Source organism: Eptesicus fuscus, chromosome 10, assembly GCF_027574615.1.
Source record: "Eptesicus fuscus isolate TK198812 chromosome 10, DD_ASM_mEF_20220401, whole genome shotgun sequence".
NCBI lineage: Eukaryota > Metazoa > Chordata > Mammalia > Chiroptera > Vespertilionidae > Eptesicus > Eptesicus fuscus.
This window is the reverse complement of record NC_072482.1, coordinates 4694699-4714203: the sequence shown is the minus strand read 5'-3', so window position 1 is coordinate 4714203 and position 19505 is coordinate 4694699. Positions and strand designations below refer to the sequence as shown.

Sequence of the window (19505 nt, the reverse complement as noted above, 5' to 3'; positions counted from 1 at the left end):
TCACTCTGAAAAGCAGTGGATATTTTTTCCACTGCTTTTCAGAGTGGAAAGGAGGAAGGGAGGTGGGGAGAGACAGAGGAGGGGGAGAGAGACAATCGATTGGTTGCCTTCCACACATGCCCCAACCGGGGCTGGTGATCGAACCTGCAGCCCAGGTATGTGCCCTTGACTGGGAATCGGAACTCAAAACCCTTCAATGTTCATGCTGATGATTTAGCCACGCTGGCCAGGGCCATTTGAAGGGTTTTAATAAAAGCAGGGGTGAGCCCTGGCAGGGTGGCTCAGTTGGTTGGAGGAGTGTCATACCATACACCAAAAGGTTGCAGGTTTGATTCCTGATCAGGGCATTTATCTAGGTTACAGTTCGATCTCCAGATCGGGACATGTATGGGAGGCAACAGATCAATGTTTCTCTCACATTGATGTTTTTCTCTCTCTGAAAAAAAGTCAATAAACATATTCTCAGGTAAGGATTTAAAAAACAGCAGGGGTGAGTGGGAAATTAGACCAGATTTTAGTTTTGAAAGATAATTGGGCTATAGAATAGAAAATAAATTGGAGAGGGGAGAGCACCTATATTGAGAAACCATTAGTTTACTACCGTAGTACTGTCAAGTAAATACCTTTCATCAGGTTAGTGGTAGTGAGGCAGAGAGAAGGGGACGGATTTCAGAAACGTAGAGATCCCCTGGGCTTGGGAACAGATTGGTTATGAGAGGTGAAGGAGAGGAAGAAAGAAGGTGGCTCTGGTAGCTCCTAGGTTTCTGACTTGAACCTAGGATGATCGATATTGATGCAATGTGAAGGCCAAGCACAGGAAGAAAGAAGGCAACCAGTTTAGCTGTCTTATCTCCCCCTCAAATTTCCAATTCTGTGCCTTTTTCCAGATTACAGGACAACATGAATTTGAACTGTGCTCTCCTAACCCTTCTTTGGAGCAAAGGATACAGTTATGTTTGAGTTTAAAGAACATCCTGGAGACTTCTATGTAGAATGGTGTCAAGAAGGCAGCAAAACCAAATTTATCCATTAGGGCAGGTGCAAGTTGTCAGAAATATTCTGTAAATAATCTGTTTGGATCTTGAGTAATACTTAACATATTCTTTGAGAAGTCACCAATTCTTAAAAAGAAACCAGGAAAAAAAAGTATACTTTATAAATATTATGTTTCAGGACTTTACTTAACCATTTATTTTCTTTTTAATCTTTCAGGTAATACTTAGTAAACTACCTGTAGGTAACCTTGGTTTTGTCCCCAAGATTATGAGTATTATGTATTTTAGCACAGGCGCATATGAGTCATTCCAGGAAGAGATCAGGATTAGTCTCCGTCTTTGGAGTCTCTACCAGCTAGTTGCTTGGTACTTCATAAGGTTCCTGAGAAGACCCTCTGTGCACCTGTCCAGCTCATGGCTAGCATTAATCTTCTGTAGGAATTAAAAAAAATTTTTTCACCATTCTGAGGTAGCATGTAACAAAGGATTTTAAGTAAAAGATGAATCATTTTAGATTAATCTGTTGGTTTTTCTCAAAGAGGCCTTTCTTGGCTCTCTAATGTAGCTCTCCAAGTCATACATTGTCACATCATGCTCCTTCCTTTTCTTTCTAGCACCTATTATTGTCTGATATTACCTCATTTACCTGTTATCTGACTCCCCTCCTTAAACGCACTCCATGAGAGCAATGGTTTCCTCTGTCTGGCTTTCCAGTGTAGCCCTAGTTTCTAGACAAGAGTCAGGCATATATACATTACCAAGAAATAGTGTTTGAATGAATAAATGAATGTCAATATATTTCTATTTCATTTACCAGATAATTCACATTGTATAGTTTAGTTTAAAATAATCACATAAGAAATTATGTGATTTATTTGTCAACAAATACATTGTTTTTTACCTAATGCATATTAAAGTACACATTGAAATACATACATTATGATTTACAAAATAGACAAAACTTGCCCAGCTGGTTTGACTCAATGGTTGAGCGTCAACCTATGAACCAGGAGATCACAGTTCAATTCCCAGTCAGGGCACATGCCTGGGTTTCGGGTTCAATCCCCAGTAGGGGGTGTGCAGGAGATAGCCAGTCAATAACTCTCTCATTGATGTTTCTGTCTCTCTCGCCCTCTCCCATCCTCTCTGAAATCAATAAAAACATTTTAAAAAATAGACAAAATTTGCTTATGTGATATGATGTTTGGAATTTTTACCTTTGAATTTTAAAAAGCTGCTGGTTTATTTCATATTTTTAGAGTAGTTTTGTTTCAGAAAGATGAAAAATGATATTTCAGGATGCTTTTTGCAATTATCTTTCAGTAAATATAATTCAGGGTGTGAGTAACCTTTAATTATCACTAATAAAAAGTCAAGATGGAGATATTCATCATATTTATTTTTTCCTATTAGCTTTTGAAGTGTGGGACATACTTAAAACAGTGATTTTGATCAGTTGAAATGCAACTTGCAGATGTGGTAGAAATCATTTTGAAAGAAATTTGTAGGATTATAGTTGTGTTCCTTGTAAATTTATATTTCTATACTATGTGTCCCTTCTGTATCCTGTATTCAACTAATGGTCTGTTATAGGTTGTGACACAATAATCACTTGGCTTGAACCTTAAAAGATGGGTAGAATTTACATATTGATTCCCTGTTATTTAGAAGCTGTCATTAGCAGTTTTTTTAGGAATTGTTATTAGTAAATATACAAGTATTTAAAAATGCAAATACTTAGTTTTCAGAAAGTTTCTACAGAAGGGAAACAACGGGTTGAACTGCTGTTGGAAATACTCAAAACGATGCAGGAGTTTTTTCAGTGCTAGAGAATAGAGGGGTTGAGCTTCTAGATGAGAGCAAAACTTAGTAAGTTCATTTAAATTCAGTTGTAGTTGCAGTGATTGACAAGGACAGTGTAAGAACTATTATTCTTTCCTATACCAGTCTTGTTCTGTGACGTTGTTTCTCCTTGAACACATGATGATCCCATTGTGAGGGTGATTGTGGGGTAGGGATAACTTTTCTGGCATTTTAAAAGATTGATAGCTAACCCAGCCAGTGTGGCTTAACGGTTGAGTGTTGACCTATGAACCAGAGGTCATGGTTTGATTCCTGGTCAGGGCACATGTCCAGGTTGCAGGCCCGATCCCCAGTGGGGGGCGTGCTGGAGGCAGCCAATCAATGATTCTCATCATTGATGTTTCTCTCTCTTCTCCCTTCCTCTCTGAAATCAATAAAAAACATATATATATTTTTAAAAGATTGATAAACTAATTTTGAACTGGACATGTGAAAGTTATAAATGTGCAATTACTAAAAATACATGCTGATCAGAACTCTCACCTAGCCGTGTTTAATAGATCTATTTTGGGCCCTCTTTTCCCACTGCCAAGACTCATCTCCCACAACTGTTGAGTTTGCTTCTGATCCTTAAATGACAAGCCTGCTTTCCTCCTTTTAATGGGCTAGGATAAAAATACAGTTATTTTTCACCACTTTGGGTGGATGAGGACTTAAGTCTGCCCTTTGTGTTTTTATTTCCCTTTGATTATTTGCTACTTCTGCGAATTTATTTTGTATAGCTGCCTTCCTCTAGTGCAGTGGTTCTCAACCTTTCTAATGCCGCGACCCTTTAATACAGTTCCTCATGTTGTGGTGACCCCCAACCAAAAATTATTTTCGTTGCTACTTCCTAACTGTAATTTTGCTACTGTTATGAATCGTAATGTAAATATCTGTGTTTTCCGTTGGTCTTAGGCTCTACAGCAGTTATGAAGTAGCAACGAAAATAATCTTATGGTTGGGGGTCACCACAACATGAGGAACCGTATTAAAGGGTCGCGGCATGAGGAAGGTTGAGAACCACTGCTAGGGGAAGTGCTTATTGATTTGCAAAGGGACCCAAATAACCCTGTGTCCTTCTTGAGGCTGAATGTGTGGATCTGGAGGACTTCCAGGCTCTGCTGGCTTAGAACTGAGTGAACCTCAGTATGGCTGCTAACACGTAAGGCAGCCTCACAGTCCATAAACCAGCTGTAAACATCTGTCAGCTTTGGGCTGCCTGGAAAAGTAGAGAGGAAGATAATATTCTTGTTAGTTTGAGTGTTGTAATTAATTGTTACTGTATATATTGAGCATGTTTTGCAAATTTAAACCATGTGCTATAGAACTGAAGCTACATGTGTAATTTGCTCTTTATTCAGATGCAGACTCCCAGGACTCATTGTGAGTGTTGGCTAATAATGCTGGATAGTGCTACAGCAGTCAAATGAAGTCAAGGGTGTGGAAAGAACATGGTGCTAGAGTCAGGTCGGTAGTCAGGTCTGAGTTACCCTCTTTAAATCACAGTTTCTTCACTTATAAAATAGAAATATATCCACTAGCATCATCTAATTTCTAGGGTTATTGTGATAATTAAGTTAGATTATATTTATATGTATATATATATATATATATCCGGTACTTTAAAAAATATTTTTTTCCAGCTGGTGTGGCTCAGTGGTTGAATTTCGACCTATGAATCAGGAGGTCACCCTTCGATTCCCTCTCGGTCAGGGCACATGCCTGTGTTGTGGGCTCGGTCCCCAGTGTGGAGCGTGCAGGAGGCAGCCGATCAGTGATTCTCTCTCATCATTGATGTTTCTATCTCTCTCCCTCTCCCTTCCTCTCTGAAATCAATAAAAATATTTTAATACTTTAAAAAATAGACTTTATTTTTTAGAGTGGTTTTAGGTTCACAGCAAAATTGGGTGGAAAGTACAGAGAGTGCCCATATATCCTCTGCCTCCACACTATCATCATCTTCTACCAGAGTGGGACGTGTGTTAGAGTCAGTGACCCCACACTGACACATCATTACCACCTAAAGCCCATAGTTTACATTAGGGTTCACTCTTGCTATTGTACATTTTATGGATTTTTAAAAAAGATTTTTTAAAGTATATTTTTATTGATTTCAGAGAGGAAGGAAGAGGGAGAGAGAGCTAGAAACATCAATAATGAAAGAGAATCATTGATCAGCTGCCTCCTGCACACCCCTACACTATGTTGCAACTATTCAACTCTGCCCCTGCAGCAGGGAAACAGTCATAGACAATCCTACCTAATAATAGACAAATATGCAAATTGACCGCACCTTCGCTATGCTCAAGCCACGCCCACCAGCCAATAAGGATGAATATGCAAATTACCCAACCAATATGGCGGTTAATTTGCATATCAAGACGGCATAGAAAGAAGCCAAGAGCTGCAGAAGGGAGCAAAGCTGTGGAGAAGCAAGCAAGCCGGGGGGAGGAGAAGGGAGGAATGGAGGCGGGGCTGGGGGAGAAGGAAGGAGAGCAGGCGGGGCCGGGGGAGAAGGAAGGAGAGCAGGCGGGCTGGCGGAGAAGGCGGGGTGGGGGAGAAGGGAGGAGAGCAGGCGGGGCGGGGTAGAGTGCAGCAGGAAACCCTATTGCAGGATTTTTCCTGCAACGGGAATGCTAGTACAATATAAAAACCAGTGAACATTGCTGTGTTTCAATAAAACTTTACTTACAAAAATGAGCTGTTGTCTGCCAATCTGTCTTATCTTTTGATACTGTTTTATTTTTTAAATAATTTAAAAAAAATTTTTATTACTGTTGACATACAATATTATATTAGTTTCAGGAGTATAACAGAGTGACAGACACAAAGTGACCACCCTGAAAAATCTAGTACCCATCTAACACCATAGTTGTAACAATTTTATGGAACTATATTCTCTATCCTATACTTTACATCCCGTGACTACTTTGAAATTATCAATTTGTACTTCTTAACCCCTTCCCCTATTTCCATCTGGTGGCAACCATCAAAATGTTCTCTGTATCTAGAGTTTGTTTCTGTTTTATATTGTTTTCCAGATTCCACATATAAGTGAAATCACATGGCATTTTTTTCCCTGTCTGATTTAATTCACTCAGCATAAGGCTCTCTGAGTCCATCCATGTTGTTTTAGATGGCAAGATTTCATTACTTTTTATGGCTGAGTCATATTCCATTGTATGTATACACTACTTCTTCATTATCCATTCATCTGTTGATAGGCACTTAAGTTGCTTGGCTGTTGTAAATCATGCTACAATGAACATATGGATGTATATGTCTTTTTGAATTAGTGTTTTGGGTTTCTTTGGATAAATACCCATAAGTGGAATTGCTAGGTACTTCTTTATCTAGTTATAGCCTTTATTTTAAAGTCTGTTTTGTCTGATATAAGTATTATTACCCCAGCCTTTTTGTTTTGTTTACATTTTCATGAAATATCTTTTTCCATTCCTTTATTTTCAGTGTGTGTGTCTTTAAATCTAAAGTATTACCAGTAGAATCTGGGTAGTAAGCATATGGGTGGTTACTATATATTTCTTTCAACTTAGCTGTGTGTTTGAAAATTTTTATAATGTAGTGCTGGAGGAAAAAGGATACAGGAGCCAACCTGAAGCAGCTCTTGGATAGTTAAAGATGGAAGCATCAAAAGATTAATGACTGTAGTTGATTAAAATACATGAAATATAAAAATAATAAAAGTATCTGGAGGTGGCATGGACATTATTCTGAAAATTAGTTAAGGAGAAAAAGTCAAACATTTATCTTGCCTTTTTATATTAGGGTAATCAAACAATCAATGAAGTTTCTTTGTAGAATTCTATAGAAGGGGTGATAGGATTAGAGAATTACCACTTGCATATCCTAATGAAATCATGGCTGTTGTTGAAACCATGGAATGAGCCTGGCTGGTGTGGCTCACTGGCTGAGCTTTGAGGTCATGGTTGGATTCCTGGGCAGGGCACATGCCTGGATTGTGAGCTTGATCCCCAGTAGGGGGTATACAGGAGGCAGCCAGTCAATGATTCTCTCATCATTGATGTTTCTATCTCTCTCTCCCTCTCCCTGCTTTTCTCTGAAATCAATAAAAACATATATATTTTTTTAATGCAATGAAAGTCTGATGGTGAGTTCTGTAATGGACAGATCATGTGACAACACTTGGAACCAGAGTTTCATTTTCTCATCACTAAAAGTGTTGTCAGATCTTACGTAGTATCTCCTACTGTGATGCTATAGAAAGTATGTAGGCCTTTAGTGAATTTGCCAAAACACCAAATCGAAACCTGATCAGGCTTCCAAACCTATCAACCTGAGAACAGGAAATATGGGGAGACAAAGGAGGAAGTTGAATATTATCACAAGAGAATGCATTAGTAAACGTAGGGAAATCCTGCAGGTTAAACGATCTCTTTTTCAACAACAAAACATGGCTTGAAAACAAAGGGCCTGGAGAGAGAACTGGTTTAAATGAAGGAACTGTTTTAAGAAACTGTTTTAGATTGGGCCAAACCCAGGGCTTGGACCTGATTTGAATCTTCATATAATCAATCAATTATAAAATAACATTTTTGAAACAGTAGGAAAAATTAGATGATTATAAGGAATTATTAATTTTTATAGTTATTAATATTGTGATTTTTTACAAGTTCTTATCTGTTAGTGATACATAACAAGTATTTATTGGTGAAATATAATGATATCTGATATTTGCTTTAAAATACTCTGGGAATGGGGTATAGATAAATAAAACACGATAGGCAAAATGTTAATAATCATTGAAGAAGCTGAGTAATTACGACTTGAAGATTTATTATATTTTCTGTATACTTTTATGTAAGAGGGATTTTCTGGAAAAGTTTTAAAAATGTCAAATGGTCATTAAAAGAAAAAAGAGGATGCACTTCAGTATGTACTGATGGGATGAACCTCATAATTTAAGTGAAAAAATAAGGTAGAGCCCTAGCTGATTTGGCTCAGTGGATAGAGCGTCAGCCTGTGGACTGAAGGGTCCCAGGTTTGATTCAGGTCAAGGGCACATGCCCAGGTTGCGGGCTCGATCCCCAGTGGGGGGCGTGCAGGAGGCAGCTGATCAATGATTCTCTCTCATCAATGTTTCTATCTCTCTCCCTCTCCTTTCCTCTCTGAAATGAATAAAAATATATTTAAAATTTTTTTAAAAGCAAGGTAGAAACGGTGCATATGATGGGTTACTGCTTGGGTTAACAAAGAGGAAAGAAGAGAATAAAGATTTATATTCAAGCGTGCTAGAATATCTCAAGAAGTGTTCAGAAGCACCTCTGGGACATCGATGGGAGACAAGGCCTGCGCAGTGTGTACTATTGAAAAAATAGATTCTAGACACATACACCTGTGTACATGTAGAGCAATAGAGGGTTAATGCTGAGGGAGTTTAGAGATTATTTGGACCACCTCATTTTAAAACTGGAAAAGCTAGAGAGAGAGCTCTCCCCCTCCCCCAGCTTGTGTGACTGATGGGTGTAAGAGGCAGAGCTGGAACCCAAGTCTCCTGACTGCCTTTTCTATGAAGTAGACAGCACACAACTGTGGTTTAAACTTGGACGACTTGAATAAGATTGAACTGCAATTAATGTGTTGATGCTGCTTTGGGGACACATACCCGCCTTTTTACAGTGTATTCCTTTCATTCTAAGACTGGGGGGGGGGGGGGAATAATGTAGTTTATGAGTATCAGGAATGCTGTTGCTATGGCTTTGTTTTAATGACCTCCAGATATGTGAGTGTTCTAAATATTTCATTCACTCCATTTGGCTTTCAGAAATTTCCTAAGGAATAATGCTTGGCATTCTTGGTCAATTATAAGCTTTATATGAAGTGCCGCCTCCTCACTGCTGCCAATTGTACTGTACGTGAATGCTTTCAGATGGACATTATTTATTCTTAAATATATTGTTATTGATTTGTTATTGATTTCAGAGAGGAAGGGAGAGAGAAGAGAGAGAGATAGAAACATCAATGAGCTTGGCCGGTGTAGCTCAGTGATTGAGCATCGACCTATGAACCAGGAGGTTGAGGTTCGATTCCTGATCAGGGCACATGCCGGGTTTTGGTCTCGATCCCCAGTGTTGGGTGTGCAGGAGGCAACCAATCAATGATTCTCTCTCATCATTGATGTTTTTATCTCTCTCTCACCCTCTCCTTTCCTCTCTGAAATCAATAAAATAAATACATTTTTTAAAAAGAAACTTGTGATTCAGGCTTCTGAAACACAGGTGAGATTGCCATTTTCCTCCTCAGAACCAGGGAGGATTCCCAGTTGCCATAACTCTTTGGTACGCTCGCCATATGAACTTGTTTTTTTTCAATCCTCACCTGAGGATATTTTTTCCATTGATTTTTAGAGAAAGTGCAAGGAAGGCATGTGTCCTAACTGAGGCCAGGGATCAAACCTACAACCGAGGTAAGCGCCCTTGAATGGGAATTGAACCTGCAACCCTTTGGCCTGCAGGCTGACGCTCTAACCACTGAACAACCAGCCAGGGCGCCATATGGACTTTTTTTAAAGTAACAAATGCAGTTTTAATTGACCTATAGATGAAAACTACTCCACAAGACGAGTAACCATTTCCTCTCCTTAATGTTAGAGCTGTATCCTGGACAGTATTCAGGAAGAAGGTTAATTTCATTATTTCAGTTCATCTGTGGTATTAGAAAAACAAGGCATGATTATCAGTTTAGATGACGTGTGTGGCTGGCAGCCCGACCCAGTTCCTAATATTTTTTCTTTAGTTCTTCTACTTTGTTGATGTACGCTCTCGTGGCATCTTCCTTGGACGTCCCTTTCAGCTCATTCCAGGCATCCCACTTGGCCGTGCCTTTGAGGTCCAACATCCCAGGCCGTTTTGTATTTTTGTCACCCACGGTTGCGTGTTTGTAGCGGCTGTAGATGAACAGCATCTCATCGTCTGCTGGCTGGGTCTTGAGGTGCTTAACATCCTTAGCAGCTTTGCCAAACTCAGCCTGAGACATGCTGGCGGGGTCGGTGCAAGGACTGCAGGAGCTGGTGGAGGTAGCGAGGAGCTGGGAGAAGTAGCGCAAGACCCGTCTTCATATGGACTTTTTATACTGATCTCAATCTAATTTATCAGCCTCCTCTGTTGCCCTCTTCCTCCTTTCCATCATGCACCCACACCCTATCAAACTACTTGAGTTTCTCAGCATCTCCTGGGTACTGTTACTGCATCTCTTTACTATTGCAGTGGCCTTTGCCCTTTTTTTCTGAGCTCAGTAAATTCCTCCTCTAGGCCCAGCTAAAATGTTCCCTCTTGAAAGTGTTTGGTACTCTCTCAGTATCTTCTTTCCTCCACATTAGTCCTTATCAACATGATGTTGTGGTTTCTCAGGCCCTTCCTTAGATCAAGGGCTAGAAAACTTTTTCTATAAAGGACCAGAGTAGACCTTTTTGGCTTAGTTGAAAGACTATTTCAACCTTTTGAAAGACTATTCTTGGGTGCTGGGCCATACAAAAACAGGTGGTAAGCTAGATTTGGTCTGTGGACCACGGTTTCCAGTCCTTGCATTAGACAGTGGGTTGTTCAAGGGCAAACTTTATATATTTTTTTACATCTCTGCCCCACATACTCACCTCCATGCCTCTGTTCATTTCTCAGCAAATAATGACTCGACAGCAGTTGTTTATGGAATAAATGCTCAAGTAAGGAATTACCTAAAATATGGTAGTTTCTAAACAAATGTGAAAAATAATAGAGCTTCATATTGAGAATTGGTAATCTTTTTTGTTTGTTTTGTTAATCCTCATCCGAGGATATATTTCCATTGATTTTTGTTTTTTTTAGAGCGAGAGAGTGGAAGTGAGGGGGAGAGACAGAGAGAGAAACATCGATGTGATAGAGACACATCAAATGGTTGCCTCCTATGCCCCGACTGGCACTGGGGATTGAGCCTGCAACTGAGGTATGTGCTCTTGAGTGGAATCGTACCTGGGACCCTTCAGTCTGAGGGCCGATGCTCTATTCGTTGAGCCAAACTGGTAGGGCTAGTAGTCATTAAAAAAAAAATATATATATATATATATATATATATATATATATGTATATATATGTATGTATATATGTATTTATGTATATATGTATTTATTGATTTCAGAGAGGAATGGAGAGCGGGAGAGAAATAGAAAAATCAATGATGAGAGAGAGTCATTGATTGCCTGCCTCCTGCACACACCTTACTAGGGACCAAGCCCACAACCCAGGCATGTGTCCTGACTGGGAACCATGACCTCCTGGTTCATAGGTCGATGCTCAACCACTGAGCCACACCAGCCAAGCTGGTAGTCACCATATATATATATATATATATATATATATATATATATATATATATACTAGCGTTCCCGTTGCAGGAAAAATCCTGCAATAGGGTTTTCTGCTGCACTCTACCCCGCCCTGCCTGCTCTCCTCCCTTGTCCCCCACCCCGCATTCTCCGCCAGCCCCCCTGCTTTTCACCCCCCGGCCCACCAGCCCGCTCTCCTTCCTTCTCTCCCGGCCCCGCTCCTCCCTTCTCCCCGCCCCGCCTTCTCCGCCAGCCCGCTCTCCTTCCTTCTCCCCCGGCCCCGCCTCTGCTCCTCCCTTCTCCTCCCCCCGGCTTGCTTGCTTCTCCGCAGCTTTGCTCCCTTCTGCAGCTCTTGGCTTCTTTCTACACTGTCTTGATATGCAAATTAGCCGCCATCTTTGTTGGGGTAATTTGCATACTTGTCCTGATTGGTTGGTGGGCGTGGCTTGGCTGGTGGGTGTGGCTTGGGCATAGCAAAGGTGCGGTCAATTTGCATATTTGTCTATTATTAGATAGGATATATATATATATATATATATATATATATATATATATATATATGTATAATACAGAGGAGTACTCCTCTATGTATATGACAACTCTCCCGGGAAAGATCTAGTAAATAAGCAAACACTCTGCACATGGGAGAGGACATTGAAAAGTGCTCCAAATCCTTGATTTGAATCAAAGATAAGATGAAAATGCCTCTCCACCTGGCCTGAAGAAAACAGTGTCGTGGCTTTTATCCATGGCAGTTATGTTTTCAGAGGGTGTTTCATGTGGGTTTAGCTACGTCATGGACCCAGTCAGGCATGTAGACCGTGGTTTGAATCCTTTCTGTGCCCTTGGCCACATCACCAAATCATCTAAGGCTCACGTTCCTCATTTCTATAATGGTGAGAATTACATAACACCTGGCTTGCATTTTTGTTTGAAAAATAGAGAGTGCAGTAAAAATAGAATGTGTAAAAAGCCAGCACGTGGCTTAAAGTGGGAGCTGAATAAGTACTCCTGCGGCTGTAATTATCCCTGTATTTCCCCTTGGCATTAGTCTGTTTTCTTTCAGTATTTACAGGAGTTGTGGGAGGGGGTTAAGGTTTATAAGAACACACTGGATGTTCCAGTAAGTTATATTCAAACAGTTTACTTTCAATCTTTGTTTTTATTTTTATATAACCTGCAAATTTGGTCAAGTTTACTGGTTTCTTTAGTCTTTTTTTTAGAAATAAAAAAAGTCATTGAATACCAGGCAATATAAAGTGTTATGTGTGCTTATTTTAATATTTAGATATTAATTTGAAAAGACAGAGCAGGACATTCTCATTTAGAAGTCTAGTACTCCATATACTCCACACTCCATACCCTTGGACTCATACTTAAGAACGATATTTGTGTATATTATTACCTTTTCATATCGCTCTTAAAATACCTTGTTGCTTCCAAAGTAAAAATTGTCAGAATATCTATTCACAGCACAGATACAGTGTTTCTTTGGACTAGGCAGGAAATTGCCTTTTTTTGTTAAATAAACAACCTGATTAAAGTGAAGGGCTGTTTATGAGGAGTTTTGTAAACTGTTTATGTCTGCTTGTTCCTCCTTGTAGCAGTATTTGAGCTCCTGTGTAGGAAAAAAAGTAGCTAAGGGGTAAAATGTATTTAAAACTCTAGGAACTGAAACTACTAATGCTTGGCCCTCTGATAAGTCACTGATTCAATTTGAAAGGTTATTTCACCTCCTACTCAGCTTTACTCTTGTTTTAAACATGGGGTCGTTGTGCATAAGAACTTGTGGCAGCTGTTCTGTAAAAAAAGAAACATATATATGGAATCCAAGCAAGTTCAGATAATTATTCACTATTATGTTGGTCTTATTTTTAAGAAGGGACACACAAATTACTAGAAAGAGCTAGTCTGTAGAAGCAGTCTGCAGGGCATATCACAGATTTGATAGGGTGCAGCCCCGTGCCATCTGGGATACCAGAAGAGCTCTCTGGCGGTAATGGCGGGCCTAAGAGGCTGTCAACTGGGACATTACATTGCTGGAAATGAGATCATGTTAGGTGCATTACTGCATGCAATTTTCTAGGAATTAGTTATCTATCTAAGATGTATTACCATAGATAAACTAATTTTTAAGGAAAATATTTCCAGAACTTTAATAACATGGGATACTTGGAATAGATCTACCACTACTATACTCTTGGTGGTGGGAATGGAAGCTTGCATGACACCCAGGGTAGGTAAAGGAAATGGGGATAGCTCTTTTAGTTACAGCTCTGCAGATGTGCATAGTCCCCCTGGTTCCTCTCATCCTGGCTGGAAGAGTCTAAGACTGTTGTTTTCCAAATCTCATTCTCCTTCCCTCTTAGCTCCAGTCCACATTTATGGTTGTAACTAGAAGTATTCATTAGACATCTCATTGAACTATCAAATTCCTGTGTCCAGAGAACAGCCAGAACGTGGGGGAATTCTAGGAAGAAAGACTACGTATTATTATATAGCAAATCAATGAAGGATTAATCCCCTTTTCTACTTTTTCTTCTGGAATCCTTTTTTAAGGGTGTTATTTTATTGATTGATTGATTACTGATTTTTAAATTTTTTTTTTTAGGGAGAGAGAAAAAGAAACATCGATATGAGAGAGAAATATCAACTGGTTGCCTCCTGTACACACTCTGACCAGGGATCAAACCGGTAACCTTTTGCTGTATGGGACAACGCTCCAACCATCTGAGCCACCCTGCCAGGTCGCTTCTGCAATCTTCCTTGCAGATTAGATAGATATGGCTTAACTGCCATTGTCTAGAGTTGTATTTGGAGGACTTAAAAAAAACCTTTTTAACTTGAATTAACAAACAATTACATTTGGGCTTATTTTTCTTTTGACAGGGAATTTTTTAAAATGTAATATTGGCCACAGTTATTGGGGAGAATGGGTGTGACAATGATCCCCTTTTTCTTTTATGGAAATAGTGTATTATTTTAGCTTTATAACTTAATATTATAAAACTAAGGATAGGCTTTTGGAAGGCTGCTCTTCTGAACTGTAGACTCTGAAAAAGAAAGTAGTAGCATTGACTCCGTTAGCTTTTAAAGAATTTGTGATCTTAAAACTAGTTTTATTTTATTGTGGTGAAGTTCACATAGCATAACATTAAACATTTTAAAGTGAATAAGTCAGTGACATTTAGCAACCGCCATGTCTATCTAGTTTCAAAACACTTAGCATACTATCTAATAAACGAGTAATATGCAAATTAACCATCACTCCACTACACCACAAGCCACACCCATCAGCCAATCAGGAGCGAGTATGCAAATTAACCCAACCAAGAAGGCTGTGGCCACGGAGTGAGCAGGAGGCTTGGGTTTCCCCGGTAATGGAGGAAGCCAAGCTTTCCACACACCCTGGCCAGCCCAGGCCTCCGCTCAAGGCTACAAAGTTTCAGTTATAGAAGATAAATAAATCCCAGATACCAGGGCCTCCGCTTGGGTCGCCGGGAGGTGTGGCCGGCCTGCAAACCACCACAGGCCCTTCGCCCAGGCTGCCCCATGCCCCAAGGGAATCCCCACCCTGATCCGGGACACCCTTCAGGACAAACCAGCTGGCCCCCACCCGTGCACCAGGCCTCTATCCTATCTAATAAGAGTAATATGTAAATTGACCATCACTCCAACATACAAAATGGCTTCCCCCATGTGGTCACAAGATGGCTGCCCTCATGTGGACACAAGATGGCTGCCACAAGATGGCCAGCAGGGGAGGGCAGTTGGGAGGGACCAGGCCTGCCAGGGAGGGCAGTTGTGGGCGATCAAGCCAGCAGGGGAGGGCAGTTGGGAGGGACAAGGCCTGCAGGGGAGGGCAGTTAGGAGCAAACAGGCTGGCAGGGGAGCAGTTAGGCATCAATCAGGCTGGCAGGGGAGTGGTTAGGGGATGATCAGGCTGGCAGGCAGAAACGGTTAGGGGCAATCAGGAAGGCAGGCAGGCAAGCAGTTGGAAGCCACTAGTTCTGGATTGTGAGAGGGATCCCAGATTGGAGAGGGTGCAGGCTGGGCTGAGGGACACACACCCTCTCCCACCCCCCCCCACCCCCCGTGCACGAATTTCGTGCACCGGGCCTCTAGTTCCAAAATAAAACCCTGTACCCATTACTCCCCATTCTTTCTTTCCCCCAGTCCCTGGCAACCACCAATCTGCTTTTGGTCTCTATGGATTTGCCTGTCCTGCATATTTCATGTAAATGGAGTCATACGATATGTGACTTTTTGAGTCTGGCTTTCACTTAGCATAATGTTTTCAACGTTCATCTACCATATAGCATGAATCAGTACTTTATTCCTTTTTATGATTGAATACTATTCATTCCATATATATATATATATATATATATATATATATATATGCCACATTGTATTTATTCATTCATTCGAGTTATTTTCACTTTTTGGCTATATATATAAAAGACTAATATGCAGAGTGTCCCCTTGGGAGTTTGACCAGGAGACCATGAGTTCGATCACTCGCTATGACCTGTGCTGACCATCAGGGGGTGGCACAGAACGAAGGAAGGCCCCCGCCAGCAGCCGGGGAAGGCCCCAGCCGGCAGCCTGAAGGCCCCTATCAGCTCTGATCACCAGCCAGGCCTAGGGACCCTACCCGTGCACAAATTTCATGCACTGGGCCTCTAGTTGTGAATAATGTTTCCATGAACATTTGTGTGTGTAAGTGTTTGAGTACCTGTTTTCAGTTCTTCGGGGTTTTCTGTTATGAAAGGAATTTCTAGATCATATGGTAATTTTATGTTTAACATTTTGAAGAACCACCAAACTGTTTTCCACAGTGCCTGAACTATTTACATTCCTACCAGCAATGTATTTGGGTTCTAATTTCTCTACATCCTCTCAGTGCTTGTTATTTTTAAAATTATAGCCATTCTAGTGGGTGTGAAGTGGTGTCTCATGGTGGTTTTACTTTGCACTTGCCTAGTGCCTAATGATGTTGCATCTTTTCATGTGCCTGTTTGCTGTCTGTATGTTTTCTTTGGATAAATGATGTTTGTCTTTTTGTTGTTGAGCTGTACGAGTTCTTTACATATTTTGGATATTTTACCCTTATTAGATAGATGACTTGCAAATATTTCCTTCCACTCTGTAGGTAGTCTTTTCACATTCTTAATAATGTCCCTTGATGCACAGAAGTTTTTAATTTTGATGAAGTCCTGTTTATCTATTTTCTCCTTTGTTGCTCATGCTTTTGGTGTCATGTCTGAGATGAATAAAAAATCATGAAGTTTATCTCCACTTTATAGTTTTAGCTCTTACATTTAAGTTGTTGGCCCTTTTTGTATATTATGAAGCATGGGTCCAGTGAGGGCTCTTATTTAAAAACAAAATTTCAGGCAAATTTTTGGCTATTTCTCAAATCTCTGGTTCAGCCTCCTCGCCTCCACTCTAGCCTCTACCATGTCCACAAAGGTGACCCAGAAGACCTCCAAGGTGTCCACCTCTGGCCATGGGCCTTCAGCAGCCACTCATAATTCAAGTGGGCCTGGCACCCGCATACGCTCCTTGGCTTTTTCCAAGGTGGGCGGCAGCTACCGGGTTGGTCTTGGTTCCAACATGAATCTAGCCGGGGATTATGGCGAGGCTGGGAGTATGGAGAGCATCACAGCTCTCCAAGTGAACCAGAGTCTGCTGAGCCCTCTAAAGCTGGAGGTGGACTCCAACATCCAGGCCTGTGTGCAACCAGGAGAAGGAGCAGATCAAGAGCCTCAACAAGTTTGCTTCCTTCTTTGATAAGGTGTGGAGCCTGGAGCAGCAGAATAAGATTCTGAGACCAAGTGGAACCTCAGGCAGCAGCAGAAGACAGCTCGCAGTAATGAACATGTTTGAGAACTGTATCAACAATCTTCGGTGGCATTGGCCCAGGAGAAACTGAGGCTAGAGGCGGAGTTTGATGACATGCAGGGGGTGGTGGAGGACTTGAAGAATAAGTAGGAGGACGAGATTAGCAAGCACACAAGATGGAGAATGAATTTGTCTTCATCAAGAAGAATGTGGATGTAGCTTACATGAATAAGGTAGGGCTGGAGTCCTGCCTGGAAGGGCTGGCTGATGAGATCAACTTCAGGCAGCTGTGTGAAGAGATTGGTTAGTTGCAGGCCCAGATCTCCGACATGTCTGTGGTACTGTCCATGGACAACAACCACTCCTTGGACCTATATGGCATCATTGCTGAGGTCAAAGCTCAGTAGGAGGAGATGGCTAATTGCAGCTATGCCGAGGCTGAGACCATGTACCGGATCAAGTGTGAGGAGCTGGGAAGCACAGGCATGACAAAAACTGAGATTTATTTATTTATCCTTCCTTCCTTCCTTCCTTCCTTCCTTCCTTCCTTCCTTCCTTCCTTCCTTTTTAATATATTTTTGTTGATTTCAGAGAGGAAGGGAGAGGGAGAGAGAGATAGAAACATCAGTGATGAGAGAGAATCATTGATTGGCTGCCTCCTGCACACCCTCCTACTGGGGATTGAGCCCGCAATCCGGGCATGTGCCCTTGACTGGAATTGAGCCCGGGACCCTTCGGTCTGCAGGCCAATGCTCTATCCACTGAGCCAATCTGGCTAGCGCAAGACTAATTTCTGAGATGAACCAGAACATCAGCCAACTCCAGGCTGAGATCTAGGGCCTCAAAAGCCAGAGGACTTCCCTGGAGGCCGCTATCACTGATGCTGATAAGCATGGGAAGCTGGCTGTCAAGGATGCTCAGGCCAAGGTGGCTGAGCTGGAAGCCACTCTGAGAACTGGCAGGTACGTGAGTACCAGGAGCACGTGGACGTCAAGCTGGCCCTGGGCATGGAGATTGCCACCTATACCAAGCTGCTGGACAGTGAGAAGAACCAGCTGGAGTCTCGGATCCAGAACATGAGTATCCATACCAACACCACCACTCGCTATCAGATGGGCTGAGCCTGGCTTATCGGAACCTCAGCTATGGCCTGGGCTTCCAGGCCAACTTGGGCTCGGCAGGGGTCCTGGCTCCTTCAGCCGCACCAGCACCAGCTCCTTCAGGATGGTGGTTGTGAAGAAGATTGAGACCCCGATGGGAAGCTGGTGTCTGAGTCATTGGGTGTCCTGCCCAAGTGACTGACTATTGTGGCCCCCCTGTCCTCCAAGCCTGGGGGAAAGGAGCTGCGTAGGGAACAGCTCCTTGGGGTAGGGTCGTTGACTGCCTGGGGGACTGCCTCTTACCCAGGCCCCCAACTAAAAGCCAAATCAAGTGGGTTTTTTCCAAAGGTCTCAGCTGGGTCTACCAACCCTACAAAAAGTGATAATAAAAATTTCATGAAACCTCCATATTGTACTTTTAATAATTCTTGATTAAACATACATACATACCAACCAAAAGCCACTGTGGATTTTATTTTCTTTTAAATTATTTTGCATTGTATTAATCAAAGCAGAAGTTACATATATTTAAAAAATAGTACTTGTAAGTATAGCACATTTTCACAGTTCATAGGCTATATATTGGTGGCTATATATGGATTCATGAATTTACTTCTTGTAACTCTTTGGTCCCCTTGGGTGTGCAGATCACAGATTTTGTAGAGGAGCATCAGAATATCTATGATGACAGGTAGTAAGGGGATTAAGGGTGAAGAAAAGGGTAAAATTGCTAAGGCCTCATAGATGCAGAGACCCCAAGGGGGAGAGAGGCGATGACTGGAAGGTAGGTAACTGGGAGTCAGTGGTGGAATCTGTAAAGGCTACAGAGGAAGTAGTGTTTTCTTTTAGGCAACAAAGATGACTGCAGAGTAGAAGTTAAGTGCTGCGGGTGGACTAGAGTGAAGGGGTAGGTAAGGAATATGGTTTGCGATAAGGATGGAGGCTCAAAAGATATTATCAGAAAGTGAGCATTTGGGGATTCCTTTAGTTTTAGAAATAATGCCAACCCAACTCTACTCCCAAATGAGTGCACCTAACTTTGTTTAGCATGTGCCCTTGAGAGGGGTAAGGAAGAGGTACTAGGGAAATTCCAGATTTTATTTTAGCCGTGACTAAAATGCTGGTTAGGAGTAGGGGTGGGGGTGGCCAGGGGGAGGTCAATGGGGGAAAAGGAGACATACGTAATACTATATGTAATACTTTAAACTAGAAAGAATTTTAAATAAATTTAAAAATAAAATGCTGGTTAAGTTTGAATTAGTAAACTGAATTCTATATCAATATTTTTGTGTCTTTGTTTGCTTTGCTTTTCACTTCTTAATAAAATTTCCTAGTAAAAAATTACAGTTTTATCTCATCTGAAAGCATGATGAAAAGAAA

The 19505-nt window shown here is 41.3% G+C and overlaps 2 protein-coding genes and 1 pseudogene across 4 annotated transcripts in view; 2 read left to right on the top strand and 1 right to left on the bottom strand.

Moving 5' to 3' along the window:
- Window positions 1–19505, top strand: part of NUDT3 (nudix hydrolase 3) — a 98760-nt gene that overhangs the window by 37157 nt on the left and 42098 nt on the right. The gene's annotated exons all lie outside the window — the stretch shown is intronic.
- LOC103295536 (acyl-CoA-binding protein-like) lies at window positions 9597–9854 on the bottom strand. Its single transcript, XM_054721925.1, has one exon. The coding sequence runs from the start codon at window positions 9852–9854 to the stop codon at window positions 9597–9599; it is 258 nt and encodes an 85-aa protein (XP_054577900.1).
- On the top strand, window positions 16627–18403 carry LOC103295535 (keratin, type II cytoskeletal 8-like; annotated as a pseudogene).